Source organism: Myxocyprinus asiaticus, chromosome 19 (genome assembly GCF_019703515.2).
Source record: "Myxocyprinus asiaticus isolate MX2 ecotype Aquarium Trade chromosome 19, UBuf_Myxa_2, whole genome shotgun sequence".
In the NCBI taxonomy this organism is placed as follows: domain Eukaryota; kingdom Metazoa; phylum Chordata; class Actinopteri; order Cypriniformes; family Catostomidae; genus Myxocyprinus; species Myxocyprinus asiaticus.
In genome coordinates this window covers 42,613,784-42,638,732 of record NC_059362.1, presented here as the reverse complement: position 1 = coordinate 42,638,732, position 24,949 = coordinate 42,613,784, and the positions used below count along the sequence as shown (strand labels likewise).

General features: G+C 39.4%; 4 protein-coding genes across 4 annotated transcripts; 3 read left to right on the top strand and 1 right to left on the bottom strand.

Moving 5' to 3' along the window:
* Positions 1-5,678: 5,678 nt before the first annotated feature.
* On the bottom strand, positions 5,679-6,659 carry taar11 (trace amine-associated receptor 11). The gene has a single exon (XM_051644957.1). It carries the CDS (start codon positions 6,657-6,659, stop codon positions 5,679-5,681), a length of 981 nt encoding a protein of 326 aa, XP_051500917.1.
* Positions 6,660-10,316: 3,657 nt separating this feature from the next.
* taar1b (trace amine associated receptor 1b) lies at positions 10,317-11,300 on the top strand. The gene is given in 3 exon segments (XM_051644956.1): positions 10,317-10,478; positions 10,481-11,212; positions 11,214-11,300. Coding segments are annotated over 3 exon segments (981 nt in total).
* A 5,086-nt stretch (positions 11,301-16,386) lies between these two features.
* On the top strand, positions 16,387-17,421 carry LOC127409700 (trace amine-associated receptor 4-like). Its single transcript, XM_051644448.1, has one exon. The coding sequence runs from the start codon at positions 16,387-16,389 to the stop codon at positions 17,419-17,421; it is 1,035 nt and encodes a 344-aa protein (XP_051500408.1).
* Positions 17,422-23,722: 6,301 nt separating this feature from the next.
* On the top strand, positions 23,723-24,706 carry LOC127409716 (trace amine-associated receptor 4-like). The gene has a single exon (XM_051644468.1). It carries the CDS (start codon positions 23,723-23,725, stop codon positions 24,704-24,706), a length of 984 nt encoding a protein of 327 aa, XP_051500428.1.
* The last annotated feature ends 243 nt before the right edge of the window (positions 24,707-24,949 follow it).

Below are 24,949 nucleotides of genomic sequence, written 5' to 3'. Positions count from 1 at the left end.
CAGTTCATAGTCTCTTTTGAAAGAAGACACTTAGGAGATTTTGGTCCAAAAGTCAGGATTAATTGAAGAAAAGAAAAAAGCTCTAATTTATTGTAAATTATTTATAAATAATATTTCTCTTAAATATATATATATATATATATATATATATATATATATATATATATATATATATATATACAGGGTTGGGAGGGTTACTTTTGAAATGTATTCCACTACAGATTACAGAATACATGCTGTAAAATGTAATTTGTAACATATTCTGTTAGATTACTCAAGGTCAGTAACGTATTCTAAATACTTTGGATTACTTCTTCAGCACTGGTAGATTTTTTCACTTGTTTTGACTATAAAATCTCTGCCAGTACAGTAAGACAAAATACACATATTAAAATACATTCTCTGAAAAACCTAAATATCTTATGCAGTGTTGTTTCTAAAACAAGATCAATCAAATTGATCTTGTTTTAAAGATTTTAGATATTTTTACAGGAAAACAATAAAAAAAATTATTATCAAGAACATGATTTTTGCCCTAATATCAAAGGTCTTACTAGAAAAAAAGAAATTATGATCCAACATGAATTTTTTTGATAAAAAAATATGATCGTGCCTGGTAACATGTGCATGTAAAATGGCTAGAAATAGCATTTTAGCTTAGCATAAAGCTGACAATTTACACAAGGATTATTTCTATTTCTTCTGCTCCAAACTTACTTCAAATTTACTTCTCTGTCTGCTCGTATGAATGTAACACATCATAAGAAAGTGTTTCACCGCTGTTCAAATGCACTTTGGATCGCATCATTTATATGTATAAATGTTTTCCATCTGAAAGTACTAAATATTAAATGAAACAAATGACAATAAATTGCAAAGTAATCTCTTCAGTAATCAAAATACTTTTTGAATGTAACTGTATTGTAATTACCAATGATTTAAACTGTAGTGGAATACAGTTACATATATTTTGCATATATATATATATATATATATATATTAGGGCTGTCAAATGATCAAAATATTTAATCGCGATTAATCACATATTTTTTTTGTAGTTATTCGCGATCTTTATAAACATGAGGGGACAAAATATGCTTCATCCATATGTATTTTTCAGTCATCCACACAAAACATACCCCACCAACAGAGCTGAACAACAGAAAATGAACACAACACAACTCAATTCAAATTATGTACAAAATATGGTAGTTGTAAGCATCGGCGTCACCAGGTCATTTTTCCGGGGCTTCAGCCCCGAATGTTTTGACTGTAGCCCCGAATGTAATTTTAAATGTAGGCTATGCAATAATATGCTACATTTTGTTTGAAGTTCCTGAAGCCTTTTCTAAAAGGCCACTTCATAACAATTCATATTCAATTTGTTCACAATGTGCACACATTCATTACATTTTTGTACTGGTGCGCAGTCATGTTGGAACAGGAAGGGGCCATCCCCAAACTGTTCCCACAAAGTTGGGAGCATGGAATTGTCCAAAATCTCTTGGTATGCTGAAGCATTCAGATTTCCTTTCACTGGAACTAAGGGGCCAAGCCCAGCTCCTGAAAAACAACCCTACACCATAATCCCCCCTCCACCAAACTTCACAGCTGGCACAATGCCGTCAGACAAGTACCGTTCTCCTGGCAACCGCCAAACCCAGACTCGTCCATCAGATTGCCAGATGGATAAGTGTGATTCGTCACTCCAGAGAACGCGTCTCCACTGCTCTAGAGTCCAGTGGCGGCGTGCTTTACACCACTGCATCCGACGCTTTGCATTGCACTTGGTGATGTATGGCTTGGATGCAGCTGCTCGGCCATGGAAACCCATTCCATGAAGCTCTCTACGCACTGTTCTTGAGCTAAACTGAAGGCCACGTGAACTTTGGTGGTCTATAGCGATTGACTCTGCAGAAAGTTGGCGACCTATGCGCACTATGCGCCTCAGCATCCGCTGACCCTGCTCTGTCATTTTACGTGGCCTACCGCTTCGTGGCTGAGTTGCTGTCATTCCCAATTGCTTCCACTTTGTTATAATACCACTGACAGTTGACTGTGGAATATTTAGTAGCGAGGAAATTTCACGACTGGACTTGTTGCACAGGTGGTATCCTATCACAGTACCACGCTGGAATTCACTGAGCTCCTGAGAGCGGCCCATTCTTTCACAAATGTTTGTAGAAGCAGTCTGCATGCCTAGGTGCTTCATTTTATACACCTGTGGCCATGGAAGTGATTGGAACACCTGAATTCAATTATTTGGATGGGTGAGCGAATACTTTTGGCAATATAATGTATTAGCCTACACAAAAACGTGTACCATGACATTACCATGTTTTTGGACATGTACCATTACCTGGATGCACTATGTTAATACAATGGTAGGCTATATAAATATGGTAATCATAGAGCGATGTACCATGGTATTTTTTTAATTACCTTGAAGCTCCATGTAAATAAAATAGTATATGAATATGGTAATCATATATCAATTTACCATGGTAGTAATGTTGAAGTACTTTGAAACACTATGCAAATACAATGGTACATAAATATGGTAATTGTATATCAAAGTACCATGGTATTACCATCTGATACCATCAGAAATCACATTGTTATTGCCCTGATATGCTCTCTCTCTCTCTCTCTCTTTCTCTCTCTCTCTCTCTCTCTCTCACACACACACACACACAAGAAATTTGGCCTCTGATGATATATTCTGTAATTCCGTGTCTAGCTGCTGTATTTCTGTATTGTATTATGTGAGTTTTTATACAGCAATGTACAAATGAAATTATGTCTAAATGGGTATGGGTTTGTAGAGGTAGTAGTCTAAATCTGAAAAATAAAAATGTAAAAATAGTGACTTTAAATGTTGACACATGGGTCTGTATAAGTAAAATGTCTAAATATGAATTTACATGATTATTTTTTATTAATTTTTTTATGTGCACATACCGGTACGTATTGCACCATACTGTATACTTGTATACTGTATTGCACTAAACTGTAATATATTGTATCATGACTTTGATAAACATCATGTGAATAAGTCTTTTAGATGCTTTGTCTATGACGATATGCTCCGTGCATCTGCGGTTGAATAAAATATGAAGTAGCATAAATGTAGCAAGCTACTTTTGGCATGTAGCTTGTAGTGTAACTTGCTACTTTCTCTGAAGTGTAGCTTTTAGCTTAGATTAACAAATTTTTTGAGTAGTTTGTAGTTTAGCATGCTACATTTTTGAGTAGCTTGCCCAACTCTGTGTGATGGTTAATCCCAGCTCTCGTTCAGGGTTTTATATGAAGACATTTTCTGGTTTTCGTCCGTAAACGCTCTTGTGAGTGGAACTATTTTCTTCCGCCACAGATTCAGCGTCATGTTTTGATAGAACCCGAGCCTCCATTGCTAGTTCGAAAACGCCGCTTTAGAACTAGGAATGGAGGATTGCGATGCTTGCAATGCTTTACTAGTGCACTTACTGAAGGAAGAAAGTAGAGCGTTTGTGTGTGTGTATGTGTGAATGTGCGCATGAGCGAAAGCGAGTGAAAGATTGAAATAAAACAGAGAGATTGTGTGTTGGATTACCTGTGTTTGCTGCTCTCGTCAGAGTTTTCAGTGTCGATATTCTTGTCTATAGCTTTTCTGTTGCTACTGTTTTATTAAGTTGTGCTAGTCCGTTGACATCGCTATTTGTCAGGCTCGCGAGTATATGTGTATGTGTATGAAAAAAAAATTGTGTGGGTGAGAGAGGGTGAGGAGGAGTGCAAGAGTGCTTTCCAGTGTGGCTGATTAGGGCGAAATACAACGAAACACTTGCACATATTAAAAGTTATGTCTGATCATTTAGAAAATGTTGTAATCATCAACTCGCGGGGTTGCAGCTCTGTTGGTCATGACTCGAGTCTCTGTGCGTGTGTGTGTGCGCGCACGTGTGTGAGTGTTGTTGAGACAAGAGCAAAAGAGAGAGAGAGAGGAGTGCAACCATCTTATCTGCTGTTCTGTGGTAGCCTGTAGGGTTCTTTGAAATAACTGAATTAAATTGGCGAAGTGATATGGAACCATTATGGTGTCATTATCTGGAACTCCTTCATAGCCGTACATTTACTGGAAAATTATTTCACATTTTAGAACATCTGTCAACCAGTCAGAATCAAGCATTCAAAAGACCCTTGGTATAACATGATTTACTACCCTTATCTGTGTGAAGCTATTTCCAATATTACAATTTTGTTTCCATGACAAGGTAACACTGTAATCCCAGTAATTTGAGAGTCTGCCTCAAAAACGACCATTTAAACAACTTTACAGCTCATATAATACACAAGTTTTAACAGAAAATGAATGTAAATGCTTTTATAAAAGGATAAACTTTAAATTTCTGCCTTTAAACCCTCCAAACATTGGCCCTGTTCACTACCATTCTAAGTGCTTCACTGTTACCTTGATTTTTGCTTTTTTTTAAAGAAAAGTTAATAATCATTATGCCACAAATGCTGTCAATGGAGCTTAACTTGTATTAAACCCACAATATTCCTTTCATTCTAAATATATTTTGGAATTTTATTTTTTAAACTTCTCCTGTGTGGCCTGGAACTGATTGTTATTGCTTAATTGCAAGGAAAATATGTTAATTCGGTCATTAAAACCACCTTGCAATGTCTGGACTAAATACAATTATTGTTATTTTCTATGAAGATGAGCTGTGCAGCAAAATGGGACATATGAAGATGCTGAAAATTTTTGGTTTATTCATCTTAGGCCACTTCCACACTACCTCCATTTTCAGTGTCCTTAAGTCATAGTTTTCTAAAGTATGTGGTAATGAAGAGTGTTTTTGAAAGACTTTGTTTTCAGTGGAGGAAAATAAACATAGTAAAATGTACACTATGTGTTTTCAAATAAAAACATATTAGTGTGGACATGGCCTTAAACTTAAATGCTGCTATAATGACAATTTGGGAAAAGTGCAACATGTCACAGATTTATAGCCAACATAAAGGCAGATTTGTATGTTGCAGAAATGGTGTTGTATTGTAGAAAGATTTAAATATTTGTGTGTTTTATATATGCATGTCAAGAAAGAAAGCACATATAGACAAAATGTTGTTTTATTTCATGCATTTTACATCTGTTTGGTTTGTCAGACATCATTGATATGAGGACATAGGTTTGTTGGCATGATGCTTAAGAAAAATGTAATTCTCTTTATATGCAAAATATTATTAATAATAATAATAATAATTAGAAAGAATGGACCAAAATGGAATTTTTATAGCTAAATAAAGTACATAAATACAGTTAATAAGTTGCACATGTTTATTTTTTTTTTTTACAGGGACAGAGTAGGTGAGCTGCATAATAAAATGCATGTGATAGTTAAGGTTAAAAAAGACTTTGTATAACAAATAGACGCCTGACATACAACTAATATGGCATGTTTTGTCTTCACTTTTACCTACTGAATCATGCAATGTACCTATAACAACAGAACAGCTATACCTATACATTAGGAATGTTAATGACACATGCAGACAATTCAAACATTCTTACAAATACAGAGAAGGACAGAATGTTTATAAAATATGCAAAGAACATTTAGAATGAATATAAGAAATGACACTGTACATAAAATGTAATTAAAATGTGCCTTTAAATTTCAAGAATAGGCCTACTAACACAGTTTATTCAGTTTGCTGAGTAGAACTTTGGATTTTTCTCTGAACCAGCTGTAAAATAAAGCATATATCAAAGGGTTAAACACTGCGTTCAAATACGCCACCCACATTAGAACCTCATATAACAGTTCAGGTATTGAATGGTTAACAACAGGGTCTATGATGTTACACATGAAAAAAGGTGTCCAACAGCACATGAAAACTCCAATGACAATAGCAAGTGTCTTAGTGGCTTTCAGATCCTTTGTTCTAAGTGATGAGTTTGGGGGGTAGTGATTAATAACACGAGTATGTTTCTGTGCTATAACAAAAATGTGACTGTAAATGCTGACAATTACAAACATGGGGATGAAAAAAAAGACAACTGAATATGTCACTCCAATTTCTCTTCCATGTAGTGCTAAACATCCTCCCTTGCAACTAACACGACCCTCCTCGGTTTGTTCGTTTTCAATTTTGAGCCCAGAGAATGTAATGCCAAAGCCAAAGAGGGCCGAGAAGCTCCAGCTGGCCACGATCATGGCAATGCTCACACGTGTGGTGATTTTGTTGTAGTATTGCAGTGGCTGACACACCGCATAGTAGCGATCAATTGAGATGAATGTGAGATGCAACACAGAGGCATTGCACAGGGTAAAATCAGTGCTGGAGTGAAATTTGCAGAAAAAATCTCCAAAGTACCAGCACGTCTCCAAAGACCGCACCATGCTGGGAGGCATAACAAACCCACCCAGAAGCAGGTCAGCTATGGCCATTGAGATGATCAGGTAGTTGGTGGGTGTGTGTAGCTGCTGGAAACAGGAGATTGTGAATATGACCAACAGGTTTCCGCATACTATAAGAATGATGGTTATAGCAAACAGGAGGTAGAGAGGAGCTCGTATGACAGGAGAGTAGACAGTCTTCACACATGAGTTGTTCAGATATTCATAACAGAAGCTGAGAGACTCTGCGGTCCATGGTTGGCTTAGATTCATGGTATAGGCACAGTTATATACCTAGTACGAGAAAACAATTTGAGTAATGGGACATTTCCAAGATTTGTCTTTTTTAAATTAGAATAAGACTATTAGCATGCATAATGCCTAATGATGTATAAGCCCCACACAGCAAAAAAAAAAAAAAAAAAAAAAAAAATGTATTTTTGTCATTGTTTTCCTCTAAAAATGTCTAAACATCCTTAAAACAAGATACATTTACTTAAGAAGCAAAATTGTGAGATCACCAGTCAGACATTTATATATATACAGTATCACATAGTATAATATAATATAATATTAATATACATAATACCATTTTTAAAGCACTGCAATTTAAATAGTCTTAGCATTTTATCTTTAGTATTTAAAACATATATATATAAATATATATATATATATATATATATATATATATATATATATATATATATATATATATATATATATTTAAATGAGTATCTGATAAATATCATATTTGTTTATCATTTAAAATATGTTCTATATCTTACCAAAGAAAGACTTCCTGTTCCTGGTGCAAATGTTGGAACATCTGTATGTTCATTCTATTTGAATGCTTTCACATGGAGTGTATGTTTCTTTGAACCAATAAAACAGAGTTTCTTGTTGCCATGTGACCATAAGAAATTTCTGATTGGCTTTCGGCTCTCAAAATGTTTACAAATAAATCGTGTGGATGTGTGTATACATATGGTGTGCTGGTTTGCTGAGTTGAAGTGATATACTTGCATTAGGACAATCTCATTTAGCTTCCTTGTTACATCCACAAATTCCAACTTTCAAACAAGCAAAATCATTGTACGGCACACATTTTACAAAATTCTTTCTTGTTATCTATTTTCTTGTTGATAGTAGTATGCATACTACATGATCAAACAATGTCCTCAGATTACAAGATCCTTTTACCTACAGGTACCTGACCTACAGAACTCTTCACCATATACCTGGAGAGAGCTATCTGTTAGCATTCCCATTACATGTTCAGCTGGCGCATGTAGCCTCGAAAGTAAGCGACTTAGATGCTGCCATCTTTGATTCATAGGCCTTACATGTCATGTGATTGGTCACTCTATATTAGAACTTTTGCAACAGATATAGGGAAAAACAGACTGATCTCACTGTGAATTCGCCAACAGTAGGTTGTGCATACCGAAATTCAAACCACTGCCCCCAGTGGCAGAAGCTGGAAGTGTTGTTGAACGTATGGGAATGTGTGAGCACCAGCTTCCCAGTGAAATGTCCAGAGAGGTGCCAAAAGTGAGTTGTTGTTAGTTGTAAATTATGTAATACAGTCAAAAGGAATGCATATTTTATTAACCATATGACCTAACCCCAACCCCAACTCTAAACCTAACCATCAATAGAGTAAAAACTGAATCTTATAGAGAAAATGCAACCTCCGAATCCAACTCATCATTGATTATGTGAACCCCATTACTTCCTGGTTCCCATGGGCCCAGAACCCATGTCTCTAATGCCACAAGAAAAGATAAACACATTTGAATTAATGCAAAGATGTCTATTGTGATATGGCGCTTGTCAGTAACTCGGCAGAATGGGATCAATGTCAGGGTACTGGAACATTCGGTAGCAACATGTTGACTTCTCATGTGATCATGTTGAATAAACAGAAGTCTATTTCTTGCTTTTAACAGCCCTCCAAAAAAACATGTTCCCTCCTACAAAAATTATTTATGTATTCTCTGAGACACAAAGGCACTGCAGGAAAAATCAAATTTTTCCTCAAATCCGATTTTTTTGAGTGAATGTTCAAACTGCAAGTTATAAGTGGCCAGATCAGGTTTTTTCTGTTCAGACTACAGTTGCTTTTGCTATCACATCCACATTAGTTGTCATGGTAATGCAGAAAACTTGCATATACTCACCATGTATAATATTTTAGAGATGCATATTTTACGATTGATTATGCTTTTCATGAGGGCATTATCCAAATATGAACATTCTTAACAGACAATGGCTTAAAAATGGGAGAGGTGGCATATGCAATGTTTGTTGCTGCTAGTGTTGTTGCTGCCCGTTTTAGTGGGGACGTCCTGTATTTTGGTTGAAATTATGACGTCCCATACACGATGCCTTTTATCTTGGGGTCCTGTATTTTAGCAGGGAGCGAAACATTTCGTATGGAAGGCTTTGTGTCCCGTATTAAATCATAAAAAGTTTGGACAGTGAGACGAGGACCTGCGTCCTGTGATGAAACACTCAAAATGCTCAAGCGTCCCGTATTCACGTGACATTCAATACTTTATGGTGTTGTGGTTTCTTGCAACCGGTATGAGTTACTGCACCATAGCACATCTCTTTGGGTATGTTAAGCAATTGTCTGTATTGTTATAAGAGGTTTGCGGTGCTTTGCATGCCCTGTAACATATAAATGACTTATGGGTGTGTTTCATTCAGAAGTGATGATCTCTATGCCCTGTTTACCTCCCACTGAAAGTTTTGTGGGGCTGAAATGTGTAATAAAACAGGCTTTTTTTAAAGTAATTTTTACTGAAAATTCTGTTTGTAATGATCATTATTGTATTAAATTCAAAGTGCCTTGTGAAGGCATTAATTATGCCGTTCAGAGTGCAGTGTTTTCTCGTCACAAAACCTGACGTATAACAACTGTCTCGCACAGCAAATGACGAGAAAAAAAAAATCACATGAAATCTGATCTGACCATTCAGACCGAGACGCATTAAGAAAAATCTGATTTTAATCGGATTCCAAACCACCTACGAATGTGGATTGGATGAGGCCTGTAAAAATTTAATGGATTTAATGTGTTTTTGTCCTGTTCAGACTATGAAAACCTAAACAGATTTGACTGCATCCAAAAAATCAGATTTATTCTTCCTGTGTGAACATAGCTATGTGTTAGCTTCCAATGTATTATGACCATATATATGAATTTCTTACCTGCGCTTCAGTGTGTCAGTACTGGTCATGTGTTGATAATAGCATTTTCGTATCACACTGGGAGACAGAAACAGGCCTTCTGTTATAAATCTGTGGTATTGTGTGGATGTTTGTTCTGGTACTCCACATAGTGTGCGCACAAATTAAGACACATTTGCTTTGGTACTCATGGATAAATATATATAGATGGATATCCTATATACCTGTAGTTTGGACTTTGCCCCTTTAGGTGTGTTTAAAGTAATAAATAAATATATTTTATTGTTTTGGCATTTGGACTCCATCAGTTCTTTCTTTAAATAGAGAAGCTCTGTGTTGTGCAGTGTTGCTTTTTATGTTTCATGAGAAAAATATGTTTTTAGACATTTGTTTAGAGACTATACATCTAATATTTATAACTCATTCTTCTATTAGCATTCCTTAAAAGGAAAATTCAGGAAAAGTGGCAAACGCCCTTCTTCTTCAAAAGTCTTCTTTTTGGACTTGGTCCTGCTATGGAATGCTTCTTAATTCAAACAACAGCTTTATTTATTGCTGTTTTGCACTGTAGAGATGGTACAAATGTCTAGAGAACTATTAAAATGAAATGGACTAAAACCAGCCCATGCAACATTCAACAAAACTGTTCTGTTAAAGTCTGCTTCATAAACAAAATTCATCATTAGATTAAGGTGGGCTTTTGTCAAAATGGATTATCAAGAGCTTTCCAACTAAATGGATCTCTGTTATGAGGCTTTGAATGGATCCTGTTGGAAATATACACGACCTTCCAGCGTCCAAGTTCCAATGCTTATCACCATGACGTTGACCACCTTTGTGACAATCATTGGGAATCTGGTCATCATCTCCATAGGACATTTCAAGCAGCTCCACATGCCAACATGCCAACAAACCAACTTATTCTGTCTCTCGCCTTGTGTGACTTTCTACTTGGACTATTCGTCATGCCGTTAAGTGCTGTCCATTCCTGGCAAGGCTGTTGGTACTTTGGTGATTTCATGTGTAAAATACACACATGTATTGACATCAACCTCAGCACCGCATCGATTTTCCACCTTGTGTGTGTGTGTCGCCCATTAAAGTACCATTCTTGTATTGGTTTACCAACGGTACCATTTATGATCTCTATAAGCTGGTTGATCCCTGCCGTATTCACTTACACAATGACCTTCTGTGAACTCAACCTCCTGGGTGCCAGGGGCTTCTACGAAACACATGTATATTGTGCGGGAGGTTGCCATGTGTTATTTAGTCATGGTTCGGCGGTGATCGCTTCCATGATTTCGTTCTATGTTCCTGGCCTCATCATTATTGGGATCTATTACAGAATCTACATGGTTGCTCGAAACCAAGCAAGATCAATTAATCTTCTGTTTAACCAGTTAAGGAGAGTTTATCCATCAAGAGATGCACAACATCGAGCACGGAGAGCTACGATAACAGTTGCTATCATGGTTGGAGTTTTCCTTTTTTGTTGGACACCCTTTTTCCTCCGTAACATCATGGATCCTTTTATTGGCTACACCATCCCCTCAGTGGTGATTGATGCTCTTGTTTGGTTTGGCTATGTCAATTCCACCTTAAATCCATTCATTTATGCATTATATCCTATATTCTTGGTTCAGAAAGGCTGTCAGACTTATAATAAATGAAAAAATATTCCAAAATAATAGCAGCAGAAAACGGCTGTACCCGTAACTGGGTCAATTTAATTAAGGAGCTTGAGGTTTTGCTGGTTAAAATGTGCGGTTTGCCCCTGGTGGTAGATACTGTGCTTGTTTCTCCATTCAAAAGTAGCCGTGTATTTTGACGAAATATAATTTTTTGCAAGCCATATATAAATAGCAAGTATTATAATATAGTATATTCACCAGTGTCTGAATTTTTAGGAGGGCTCTTAAAAGCATGAAATGGATATATTTTCCTGTTTGCTGTCTTTGACATCACAACCCAGGGTAGTCGCTAGTGAACGGTTTGGGAATGGGCATCAATCCATCCATCCATACATCCATCTAGATGCCAAAAATTTGAACCAAAGCTCAGTGTGCTGTCCATCTCTTCATAGAATTTTCATAATATGCCTGTGATGAACTGTGGGGGATTATTATAAACAGGCTAATGTCATACAGCTTCTGATGGATTATTAGTGCAAAAAGAGGCTGTTGTTATTAATCCTAATGAGTGACCTTGTTAAGAATAGTAGTTCTGATTTTCACACATTTGGATTTTGAGGCATGTTTGAGAGTTACTCTATTAAAACTGATAGATTATAACAAGTCTCATGGGTAATTTGTTCATAAAATATACATTAAGAAATGAGGTTGTTTGTGCATGTGTTTGTGACTTTTTGTGTAAAGAAATATCTAAAATATAAAACAAATCTGGGGCCTAAATGTACATGTATATTTTTAATTTCACATTTAGGATCTCTTAAACAGCAGAAATTAAATATTATTTTATTTGTTCTCAGGATTATGATAATGAAAATTCCTGTGCATAAATTGTTTGTTTACATGTGTAAAGATGTTTATTTTTGTGACCTTTATAACAATCAATTTTACTGATGGATTTAATTGAATATTATATGATTTTCAGCTCTGTAATGTGTTGGCTAATTCCAGCTTTCCTCAGGTTTATGTGGTGTCAGACATCAACAAAAGACTAAAAAGGCAAATCTAAAACTCTCGGGTTCATACGTAAGCATCCATTAAATTTGAAATGTACAGTCAAAGTCAAAAGCGAACACTCAAAATTATTCAAAACTTAAAATCCCCCCATAAAAAAGCAAAAACAGTGCCCTCTGAACTTATATGTCATGTTAAAAACTGTCTCAACCCCTATAGTTTACGCTGCGGTGTGTTTGGTTTTCAGTGAACCCAAGAAAGCGCATGTCACGCCTCTCTTCATCGATCTGCACTAGCTGCCATTGGCTGCACTGCTTCTGCGCCCCACTAACTACACTTACTACTTCAAGTCTATGTGTCCTTCAGAAGCTTGCGATCAGCGGGTGAACGCCACCTCATGGTGTCATCTCATAGAGGCACAAAATCATTTTCTCTGACTTTCACTTCCACCATTCCTGGCTGGTGGAACGACCTTCCGAACTCCACCCATGTTTCAAGATGCATCTCTTTGTGAGCACTTGACCCAATCCTATTAATGCACTATTAATGTCTTCTTTCTTAAAAAATGTAATTCAATTTTTTTTTATTAAATCTCACTCCATTCTTTCACCACTGTCTCTCACCTTCCTCCATACTTGTACTCCTCAGAGCTATTTGAAACTTTGTTTTGCAGAACTTTTCATGTTATTGTCTCCTTATGATCAATCACTTTTGCTGTATTCCTCAGTTGTAAGTTGCTTTGGATAAAAGCATCTGCTAAATGAATAAATACATGTAATGTTAATGTACAAATTGGATAATTTTCCATTGATTTCGTTTCATTGATGCAATTATTTTATCAATCGTTATCCAGTTTCTGGAGTTTGCATCTATCTCAGGTAGAGCTGAACAATTAACCGAAATAAAATCGAAATCGTGATATGACCCAGTGCGATTTTCAAACCGTGAGGGCTGGGATTTAGTTAAATAAATAAATAGTCTCAACTCACTGCCCGCTGTGCTGCGCCTATGTGCACGGCTGTTTTGTCTGTAGTGTGTAGTGTTTTCTTAAGTACATGTAAACGGGATCACTGTATTATACATGTGGTTTCAGAGTGGTTCTGTATTCCATAAACACAAACTCTATCTATCTGGTTCCCTGAGTGACAGAGTTCAGTTAGGTGGGCTAAAGTGCACTGAACACATTATTTAAAGCGACCCAGATTAACTTTAATTGCACATTTGCATAATTTCACATACTTCTGCTTGGCCACTACAATTTACTATACACATTTAAAATTACCCCATGAGAGCAGGTTTTTGTTGACAGCAAGGCAGATGATGAGAGCTTTTCACTACACTAAAAGGCTGTTGTCAACTCAACTTCAAACAACATAAACTTCCATCCCTTCAGTTTTCAAAATAAAAGCTTCCGTCGAAATAAAGGTTTGAGAGTTTACCAGGACTGCATAGTAAGTTAAGAAATTATTAAAGAAATAAATTACTATTAAATAATAATAATAATAAATTATTATAGTAATAATGATAATTATTATTATACAATAATCTATTTCTATAACAATTTCTTAAATTAACATTACTATTATTGCAATAATATAAATGACAGATTATTGCATATATTGCATATAAACCCTCTGTTTCATGGTTTTATTTATTCATATAGTTTTTTTTTCTTCTTTTTTTTTTTTTTTAGAAGACTCAAGTGTGAACACCCTTTCTAGAACAGTATTTCCAGTTGGCAGTAAAGCAATATGGTTTAATTTTGGTTAAAAATAATCATACATGTTTTTTTTTTAATGTTTATTATATCGCAGTTTAAAACACAATCACATTTTATTTTTTAATATTTATTTTTTATTTTTTCAAAATAATCACAATTCGATTTTTTTATCCAGACAGTTCAGCCCTAATCCCAGGCTTTCTCACAATCACCCACTGAAAAGGCAATTTTTGCCAGTTCTCAGCACCATGTATCATTTAAAATTAGTCCATTAATATGTCACTTATATGGTATAAATCTTGTTTTGAATTATTGTTAGTGTTTAACTTCATTCATTTTGATTATGTATTACTTTAAGAACTCATTCATTATTGCTGTCATGTTTTATGTGGTTTGAAGCAAAAAAAGGTCAAAGTTTGGCAAAAGTTTGTCAATGTCTCTCTCCCAAATGATGAAAAGTTCAGCTCTGTGGGGCATTACAGGTAAACAGGTTAGGTGTGATACTAATGTGACAGGGTACAACTAATGATGGCACAATAGTACTGAGAAAGTGAGCACTGATATTAACACATTTGATTGGTCAGACTCCCTTGAGAGTCTCACTATTGAAACTGAGAAGTGATAACAAGTCTCACGGGTGTGAGACACAAATATTGCATCATTGCAGGATTGTTTGTGTGTCAGTGACAGCCATGATGAGGTCAAAATTGAAGTTTTTTTTTTTTTTTTAACAAAGGTAAAGCTGTGTTTATGTATGTGTGTGTTAATTTATTTATGCATTAAAGTTATTACATTTTTCTTTTCTTTTTTTAAATCCTTAAAATTTGAAATTCATTTAGTTATGTTGTTTGAATAGTTGGGCAATTAAAAGAGATATTCAGAATGTTAGGTTAACAGCTTAAATTCTTGGGCAGTTTGAAAAAAGTTTTGAAGATTAAAGGGTACACAGAAATATTTTGTGGTGAAGTAACTATAGCAGAAAGATTAGGTACTTTCTACACTGAATAAATTAGATTAAATGTGAACTTAAAAATATTAAGTAAATTCTACATTTGTACTCAATTCAAAAATGTAAAAAATGAATGCTCTAGCAGCTTATAAGTAAACATTATTTATAATTGTTTGTTATCTTTACAATGAGTCATCATGTATTAATCTTAAAGTATAAAACCTTGTCATATTTATTCACTAATTTGAGTAAATTTCACAAGTAAATAAAATAAGTACATTTTACTTTATTTTTCGAAGCTGGTGTTCCCAGCATGCACCACTCTTTAATATTTAAGGAGCTTGCATGGTTTCACTGTAAGCAAGTTTATTTACACATTGTTGATTTTGTTGTTACATTTGGTAACTTTTTGCTTTGTGAAGTCTGAAGTTCATTTTCTACTCACAATTACCCGTTCATGATCAAAAACAATTATCTGCTTATTGTAACCGTCATCGTGTTTTGTGCACCAAGTGTTCAGGTCTGTGTGTGCAGCTCTGAATCTTGTTTTCTAATGCCAGTAATGCAAGGTGAAGTTGTCTAATATATTACATAGCCTGCATTAAACCTTCCTGTGGAAGACTTCGGTGTGTCATGTTGAACCTGTGTAAGTAGGTAAAAAAAAAGCAATGAAAGCAAATATTTTAAAAAGCAAGGTTTAATTCAGTTCCATATAGTGTACAAACAAAGAGTAAGTAAAATTAACTTGAAACAGAGTTTGCAAAGTAAAATTTTCTTAAGAAATTCTAATTAAAACTACCAAGAATTGTGTGTAGACTTTACTTGAAAATATGGCCTGTTAAATTTGCTAGCGATATCTGTGTGGAAATTGTTTCCTAATTTTTTAAGTAGCCTAAACCTCACTCAATTTTTTTTTTTTTTTTTTCTGGGTGTGTATACAGTATGTAGAGTAAATAGTTTATACAGGAAGTTTAAAAAGAGATTTGAAATTTGGCTATAGGGTTGCTTTGAAGGTCCAGGAAGGTTGCTAGGTAGCTATCTTGATCGATCGATCAAGATAGATAGATAGATAGATAGACAGACAGACAGACAGACAGACAGACTGATTGACTATTTGATTGATTGATTGATTGATTGATTGATTGATTTTCATTATCTGGGCATTTTGGGTTGAATTGATTTCAGGACACTTTGGAGTAGGCCTTTGATTTTATTCATGAGTTCAAATGTTTGTGTAACCATAGGTTACATTTACAGGTGTAGGGGGGTTCCCTTGAATCTAAGAGTATATATTGAGTAGACTGAGCTGCACTGAGTCCATTTATGGAGTTAAACTGGATGGCCATGTACTATATATATGGTTATCTTTCCTGGAATATTGGTCTTTACCAAACAATAATTTATAAAATTATTCTTTTTATAATTTGGTTAATAATTTTCTGGATTTTTACAATTGCAAAGACAATTATCTCAACATTTTGGGCAAATGTGATGACTCCAAATGCGACTGACACTTACACTGAAAAAATGTTTCTCTGCTATCCACTTCTACCGGACTCCTGTCCCAGAGCGCATCGTCTTACTGTAATTAAATTGACAATGTACACTGTCATGCTCCTCATGATCCTCACCACAGTTTTTGGGAATCTGCTGGTCATCATCTCCATCTCGCACTTCAAACAGCTGCAGTCTCCAACTCATCTGATCGTTCGCTCTCTGGCCTCCAGCGACTGTCTACTGGGCTCTTTGGTCATGCCTTACAGCATGGTGCGATCTGTTGAAGGGTGCTGGTTTTTGGGAGATGTTGTTTGTAAAGTACATTCTAGTTTGGACATGACTTTCTGTATCTCTTCCATACTGCATCTTAGTTTAATATCTATTGACAGGTACTGGGCCATCTGTGACCCTTTAAGATACAAAATGAGGATCACAAACTGCACTGTGACTGTATTTACTACCTTAATATGGCTGTTTTCATTTTTCTACAGCTTTTCTATTGTATATTCAGGGGTAAACAGGATTGGTTTGGAGATGCTTATCATGCAGATGTACTGTGTAGGAAGTTGTGCTCTGTTTTTTAACAAACAATGGGGTATTATTTGTCCACTTCTTACATTCTTTCTTCCTGGGATTATTATGAGCTCTTTGTACATGATGGTCTTTCATGTTGCAAGAAAACATGCAAAAGTGATCTCAGACAGAGTGACTGTGGGGGCTACAGGGGGGTTGAAGAGTCAAAGCTCTGCACACAGAGAGAGAAAAGCAGCTAAAACTTTGGCCCTTGTTATGGGTGTATTTATTATTTGCTGGCTACCTATTTTTATTGCCACTGTTATTGACTCTTTTCTAAATTTTGTGACTCCAGCAGATGTATTTGATGCTTTGGTTTGGTTTGGGTATTTTAACTCCACCTGTAACCCCTTGATCTATGGACTTTTCTATCATCGCTTTCAAAAGGCCTTTAAGATTCTCATGTCTCCTTTTATCTGTGGCTTTAGTGACTCAAGGACATTAACATTTGAATGAATATGAAATTTGTTTATACACAAAGGTATAATTTCTTTCTATTATTAAACAAAATGTTTAGATCTGCTATAGCTGATACATGCACATACTGCATAAGTTTGCATATGTCACATTGTTTTACCACATTAAAATGATGAATTGATTGAGTAAATGTTTAGTGTTTTATAGGAGCCTCCTGCATTTGATGAAAATTTTTATTTTAATATCCTTTAATATCCCTTACAGGAATAGAGACCGTTTTAGAGCAATAACAGAGATGTGAGGCATGTGTTTGTACTGTGTTGAGAAGAATCTGTTTAAAACCTAAAAAATAAAATAAAAAAACAAACAACAAAAAAAAAACACCCACTGTATAGCCTGTACTTTTTGTGAGATTAACATTTTAAATAAACGTAATTTGAAATAATTAATACATTAATCTCTGTCAAGGAAAGAAGACTTTTTGTCTAAAGGCATCATTTGTTATAATGCATCTGACCTCTCATAAACATTACTAAATAAAGGGTTCAGGCAACAGTCACTCTAACTCATATGCAGGGTGAAGTCAGATAAATTAGGCCACTTGCCTTTGTGCTACTGGGTGTGGCCATTATCTCTCCCCACCGGATGTTTCAAGTGCTTGGGTCGCCAGCACGCCGAGGCAGCATTTGTGGAGGTGTCATGTTCTCACTGTGAGAACATGCCCGTGAGAACGTTGCGGTCGCGGCTCTCTTCCTTCTTCGTGAAGCAGAGATCCACCGCGGCTGCTTCCCAACCCTGTCCATCCTGCATTGAAACTCAGGTGGCTGGGTCGGCGAGCGCCGTGAGCGATTTGGATGTGGATAGGAGAGTTTCTCCGCCGGCTCAGTTCCCGCGGACCTCCCATCCCCCAGCACGCTCGTTAGACCCGGTAGAGTTCACTAGCAAGGCAGGCCTCAGGGCGGATTTAATGTCTCATTCGGGGCTCGCGACGAAGATGAGTTGTCAGTCGCAGCATCAGAGGGTGGGCTCTTGCTTTCGGAAGTGGACGAGTCTACTGAACTTCCGCTCTCGGGCGGTAGAGCTCAGGATGATGCGGATGCTGAGTTGGCAGCCGTGCTTCCCAGGCGGCTGCCAACATCGGTCTTGAGTTGAACCCTCTGCCCTGCCCTGAGCATTCGCGGCTGGATGATTGGTTTCTGGGCTTGGAGCGCGACCCACGGCCGTGCCCCAACCCAGTGCCTTTCTTCCCGGAAGTGCACGAGGAGCTCGCGAAGTTGTGGAAGGTGCCTTTCTCCGCCTGTACACACTTCGCGAGCTCGTCCACCCTGACTACCCTCGACAGTGGAGCGGCCAAGGGATATGTCGAGCTTCCCCAGGTCGAGCGCGCCATGGCAGTGCACCCATGCCCACAGGGCGCAGCCACCTGGAGGAACCGCCCAAGGCTCCCTTCCAAGGCATGTAAGTTTTCTTCATTGTTAGTGGGGAAGGCTTACAACGCCATGGGTCAGGCCGCCTCTGCCCTGCACTCCATGGCCATCCTGCAGGTTTACCAGGCCAAGGTGCTTAAAGACCTGCATGAGGGTAGGACCGACCTAGGGCTCATGCAGGAACTGCGCACCGCGAACTTCCTCGCTCTATGGGCAACAAAAGTCACGCCGCGTGCCCTGGGTCTGATGATGTCCACTTTGGTGGTCCAAGAGTGACACCTGTGGCTCATCCTTGTGGAGATGTGTGACACCGCGAAGGTCAGCCCTTCTCCCAAGGGGGGCTCTTTGGCGACACTGTCGAGGACTTCACCCATCAGTTCTCGACAGTGAAGAAGTAGACGGAGGCCACCAAAGTCCCACGCCCTGTCTGCCTCTCGCCAAGGCCGTCCTCCTGCGGCATCGGTCCCGGCTCCCCCACCATCGGATCCCGCACACCGGCCTCTGAGAAGAAGATCCTCCCGCAGGAAGGCGGCACTGCCTGCCCGTCAGCGGGCTTCGAAGCGGCCCTGGGACAGGCAACGCAGGGATGAGGTTGCTGACTCTAACTGGCCTGACCCAGGTAAGCATACAGGCTCCACTCCTGCCCCTGGGCCACCACGAGGTGAGTACCCTCACAATATCACTGGGTGCCTTCTGGGCCCCAGCACCCAATTTGTCTTCCTTTTCCATTGAAAGGAAGCCGGCAAACAGGTAAGTGCAGCGGTTTTCGGAGCCGCTCGCCCGCTCCAGCCACCGGCCACTGTTGCCAGGCGTGATGAAATCAATCGTCTCCTTGGTGCCATCAGTTCAGAGGCTGGGAGTCTGGTTAGCCCTTTCTGGCCCATTATGATGGCTCATCAGGACAATCCGTCTCGGCTGCGCAATCCAGTTCGCCAGACTGGCACCCAGGTTCAGTGGCATCCTCTCCACCGCGGTGCGAGGATACCTCAGTCCTTCAGGCTGAGATCGCCACCCTTCTGGCGAAGGGAGCGATAGAGCCCGTACCCTTAGCCGAGACACACAAGGGCTTTTAAAGCCATTATTTTATCGTGCCCAAGAGAGGGGGTGGGTTGTGCCCAATTCTGGATCAGCGTGCCTTGAACAAAGCATTTCACAGGCTTCTGTTCAAGATGTTGAGGCAGAAGCGCATCCTGGCGTCAGTACGACATCAGGTTTGGTTCGTGGCCATTGACCTGAAGGATGCGTACTTTCACGTATTGATCCTTCCTCGACACAGACCCTTTCTTCGTTTTGCCTTCAAGAGACGAGCATACCAGTACAAGGTCCTCCCTTTCGGTCTGTCCCTGTCTCCTCGCATCTTTACCAAAGTCACAGAGGCTGCCCTGGCCCCACTAAGGGAGAAGGGCACTAACATCCTCAATTATCTCGTTGACTGACTGATCCTAGCTCACTCGTGAGTTATATTGTGTGCATACAGGGACCTCATGCTTCAGCACCTCAACCGACTGGGGCTTCAGGTCAACTGGGAAAAGAGTAAGCTCTACCCGGCATAGAACATCACTTTTCTCAGTATGGAGTTGGACTCGGTCACCATGATGGCATGCCTTACGAGCGAGTGTGCGCAGTCGGTGCTGGCCTGTCTGAGAACCTTCATGTGGAGGGTAGTGGTGCCATTGAAACAATTTCAGAGGCTCTTGGGGCATATGGCATCCTCGGCGGTGGTACTCCCCCTCGAGTTGATGCATATGAGACCGCTCCAGCAGTGGCTACAGACTCAAGTCCCGAGGTGGGCATGGCACCACGGTACCCAGCGCATGACTATCATGCCATGGTGCCACCATACTTTCAGCCCTTGGTCAGATCTGGAATTTCTACGGGCAGAGGTTCCCTTACAGTAGGTCTCAAGGCGCATCGTGGTCACAACGGATGCCTCGAATTCGGGCTGGGGTGCCGTGTGCAATAGACAGGCAGTATTGGGGCTCTGAACAGTGCCCCACCTGCAATGGCACATCAACTTCCAGGAATTGCTGGCAGTATCACTGGCCCTGCGGAGGCTTCGGCCATTGATTCAGGGAGAGCACGTGTTGGTCCTGACGGACACAGCAACCGTGGTGTACATGAACCGGCAGGGCGGCGTACGCTCATGTCGCATGTCGCAACTTGCCTGCCGCCTCCTCCTTTAGAGTCAGCAGACGTTGAAGTCTCTGCGAGCCACTCACCTCCAGGGCATCCTCAATCATGCAGTGGATGTGCTTTCATGACAGGTAATGCTCCGTGGAGAGTGGAGACTCCACCCCATGCAGTCCAGCTGATCTGGGAGAGATTCAGGGAGGTGCAGGTGGACCTGTTCGCCTCCTAAGGGTCCTCTCATTGCCCTCTTTGGTACTCCCTGTTTTGGCACAGATGCCTTGGCGCACAGCTGGCCTCGGGGGCTGCGCAAGTACGCGTTCCCCCCAGTGAGCCTCACAGACATTGTGCAAAGTCAGGGAGGATGGGCAGCAAGTCCTGATGGTTGCGCCCTACTGGCCCAACCAGACTTGGTTCTCAGATCTCGACCCAAGTGTTACGGGGTAACAACAGGTAGGCCGGGCAGCCAGTTGGGTGTATCGCTTGCATCAGTGCCTTTCCCCTTTCGAGGTGATAATGTGCGCTATCTTGTCCACAACAGTTCCCCGCAACTGGTGAACACTGGATGCCTTAAGCACAGTTCGGTGGCGAACTCGGCAGAGGAGTAATGCTGCCAGGCCTGGTACTCGTGGTATGCCCCTTTTCAGGTGAGCCCGAATACTTGGGCTCAGTGCTCCATATGTGGAGATTCCCCCCTCGGTAATCCCGTATGATGTGTTTCCACTGTTCGGTTTCCCCTTAGGTGAACCCTGTGTTTTCCCTCAACAGAGCTTTGCTCTGCCTCGGCCACTGTTGCTGTGTACCCTCTCCATAGATAGGGTCCTCCCCAGTGGCATCATTCTATATGTGAACTTCCCCGTCGGTAAGTCCATGTGAGGTATTCTCCACATGTTAACCTCCCTCCGGTAGGATGTGGTCTCCATAGTGCTCTCCCTCCTGGAGAGAGTAGAGCACTTCCCCAGTGCTAATCTAGCAGGTGCTTGGTGGGAAATTGCTTAATACAAAAATCAGGAAAGTCCACCGCCTGTAGCCTCCTCGGGTAAGTGCCTTCTCCCACCCTTAATGGGACCAGGGAGACACCTTACCTAACTCGCTGGAAGGTCACGACGTGGTCGAGTGCTCGCTGTGAGGCACGCAGCAGCTTGCCCATGTCCGCTCCGCCGTACCTCATGACACGGTTCAGCGCCTGCAGCATTTCGTATAGGAACCCCTAGTGTCACTACATCGACACAACATCGAGTGAGTGACAGACAGGGAACGTCTTGGTTACTGATGTAACCTCTGTTCCCTGATGGAGGGAACAAGATGTTGTGTCCCTCCTGCCGCAGCGCTGAACCGACTGCTGACATGACGGCACTTTCTCTCGGCTCCTCAGCACAAATCTGAATGAGTGGTGCATGCCATCTACTTTTATCTCAAATTCCACTTGCCAATTTTCATTGGCCTTTTCTGAATAAAGCAAAGGTGACTGGGGCTCTCAAGAGCGAACCCCTATTGTCACTACATCGACACAACATCTCGTTCCCTCCATCAGGGAACAGAGGTTACATTAGTAACCAAGACGTTTGTAGTGTCACTAATTTTTGTTGGTTACCCCCCAACACATTGAAAAATTATGAAGGAAAACATTATGTGCTTGTTTCCGCACAAGGCCTCTACCTAGTTTGAAGGTGCTGTAAGCGATGTTTGCCGTTCTAAAACTTCCACGAGACTTAGCCATTGAATTAGACTTGTACCCTTTTTCCAAAGACAATCTCACACACAAAGACACATTTGGAGACCGTCATAATAAGAGATGGAGCAGGAGAGCATCTAAATATCACAGGTAAGAAAAATAAATTTGATGCAATTTGATGTCAGCAAACCCATACAGTTACACTGACCTTCTACAGGTACTAGGATGCTAGTTGTCAAAAGCAACGGTAGCAAAATAGCATTCTCACATGTCAACAAGTTGTTCTCATCTTCATTTTGCCCATATATGGGTTGCCCTGTGAATGCGCAGAATGATGGACAGGCAGAAAATGTTTCAAAATATTCTGATTGGCTAAACAAAGTATCTGACCGCTGTTCACAGAGCCTAGCGCTGTCACAGAGATAGGTGTGATATTTCATGGCACCTCTTACAGTGATGTCTGAAAGGTAATCGGGATGTTTTCTGTGTGTTATTTCATTAAAAAAAATAACTTACAGCACCTTTAACCAGCAAGACTAGCAAGATTTCTTTTTTCAACCAGCTTCACAAAAAGGCCATTCAGTTTGACCAGCTTCACAAGGTAAGGTGATGCCCTTCTAGCAGCTAGGCAAGCACCAAACCGGCACTCACCAGTACAAACCAGTCTAGGCTAGCATGGAAATGCATGCTGGTCTTTTCAGCTGGAAGTTTTGTGTCAATCAGTAAGTAACACATTTTGCATTTGGTCAATGATCTTTTGATTGAGCCAGTTTAAATCTCAGGTCACCTCCAAGTGGTCCATTAGTCTTCAATTCAGGATACAAAGTAGAAGTCGATTTTTTTCTCATTCTAATCTCCTGAGATCTAAATGTTTGTGTTACCATGGGTTACATTTACAGGCGTAAAGGGGATACCTTGAATCTGAGAGTATATATTGACAAGACTGAGATGCATTGATCCATTTATAGAGTTAAATTAGACTATTTATCTGTTCTCCTTTCTTTTGTCAAACTATAATTTATGAAACTATTCTGTTTATATTAGTTGGTTCTCAATTGTCTGGCTTTTTACAATTACAAAATACATCCTCTCAGCTTCTTGGCTAGACGTGATGACTTCTAATGAGACGGATATTTATGCAAAAAATATTATTCTCTGCTATCCACTTCAGCCAGATTCTTGTCCCAAAGCGCATCGTCTTACTGTAATTAAATTGACAATGTACACTGTCATGCTCCTCATGATCCTCACCACAGTTTTTGGGAATCTGCTGGTCATCATCTCCATCTCGCACTTCAAACAGCTGCAGTCTCCAACTCATCTGATCGTTCGCTCTCTGGCCTCCAGCGACTGTCTACTGGGCTCTTTGGTCATGCCTTACAGCATGGTGCGATCTGTTGAAGGGTGCTGGTTTTTGGGAGATGTTGTTTGTAAAGTACATTCTAGTTTGGACATGACTTTCTGTATCTCTTCCATACTGCATCTTAGTTTAATATCTATTGACAGGTACTGGGCCATCTGTGACCCTTTAAGATACAAAATGAGGATCACAAACTGCACTGTGACTGTATTTATTACCATTACATGGCTATTTTCATTTGCATACAGCTTTTCGGTTGTGTTTTTAGGGGTAAATGCAGTTGGTCTAGAGATGCTTATAGTGCAGGTTTCTTGTGTGGGAAACTGCGTTCTGTTTTTTAACAAACAGTGGGGTATTATTTGTCCACTTCTCACATTCTTTCTTCCTGGAACAATTATGAGCTCTTTGTATATCAAGATCTTTCATGTTGCAAGAAAACATGCAAAAGTGATCTCAGACAGAATGACTGTGGGGGCTACAAGCTCTACACACAGAGAGAGAAAAGCAGCTAAAACTCTGGCCCTTGTTATGGGTGTATTTTTGTTCTGCTGGCTGCCTTATTTTATTGTCACTGCAGTTGACCCTTTCCTCAATTTTGTGACTCCAGGTGATGTCTTTGAGGCTTTAGTTTGGTTTGCATATTTTAACTCAACTTGTAACCCTTTGATTTATGGTTTTTTCTATCCTCGTTTTCAGAATGCCTTTAAGATTCTCATATCCACTTATATCTGTTGATTCAATGACTTAAACACCTTGATATTAGAATGAATATGTCAGTCACTTAAATACAATAATTTCAGGTTACACAAAAAAGATTTACATTCTGTACTTAAGATAAATTATTTTAATTTTAGCTTATTAAGCTTGTTCATGCATCCAAAATCAATTTGAAAAATGTTGTTGTTGCAAAATATGAGATTTTATAACCATATCAATACATTAGAAACCTGCATTGCACTGGAAGTCATGATCCTTTAC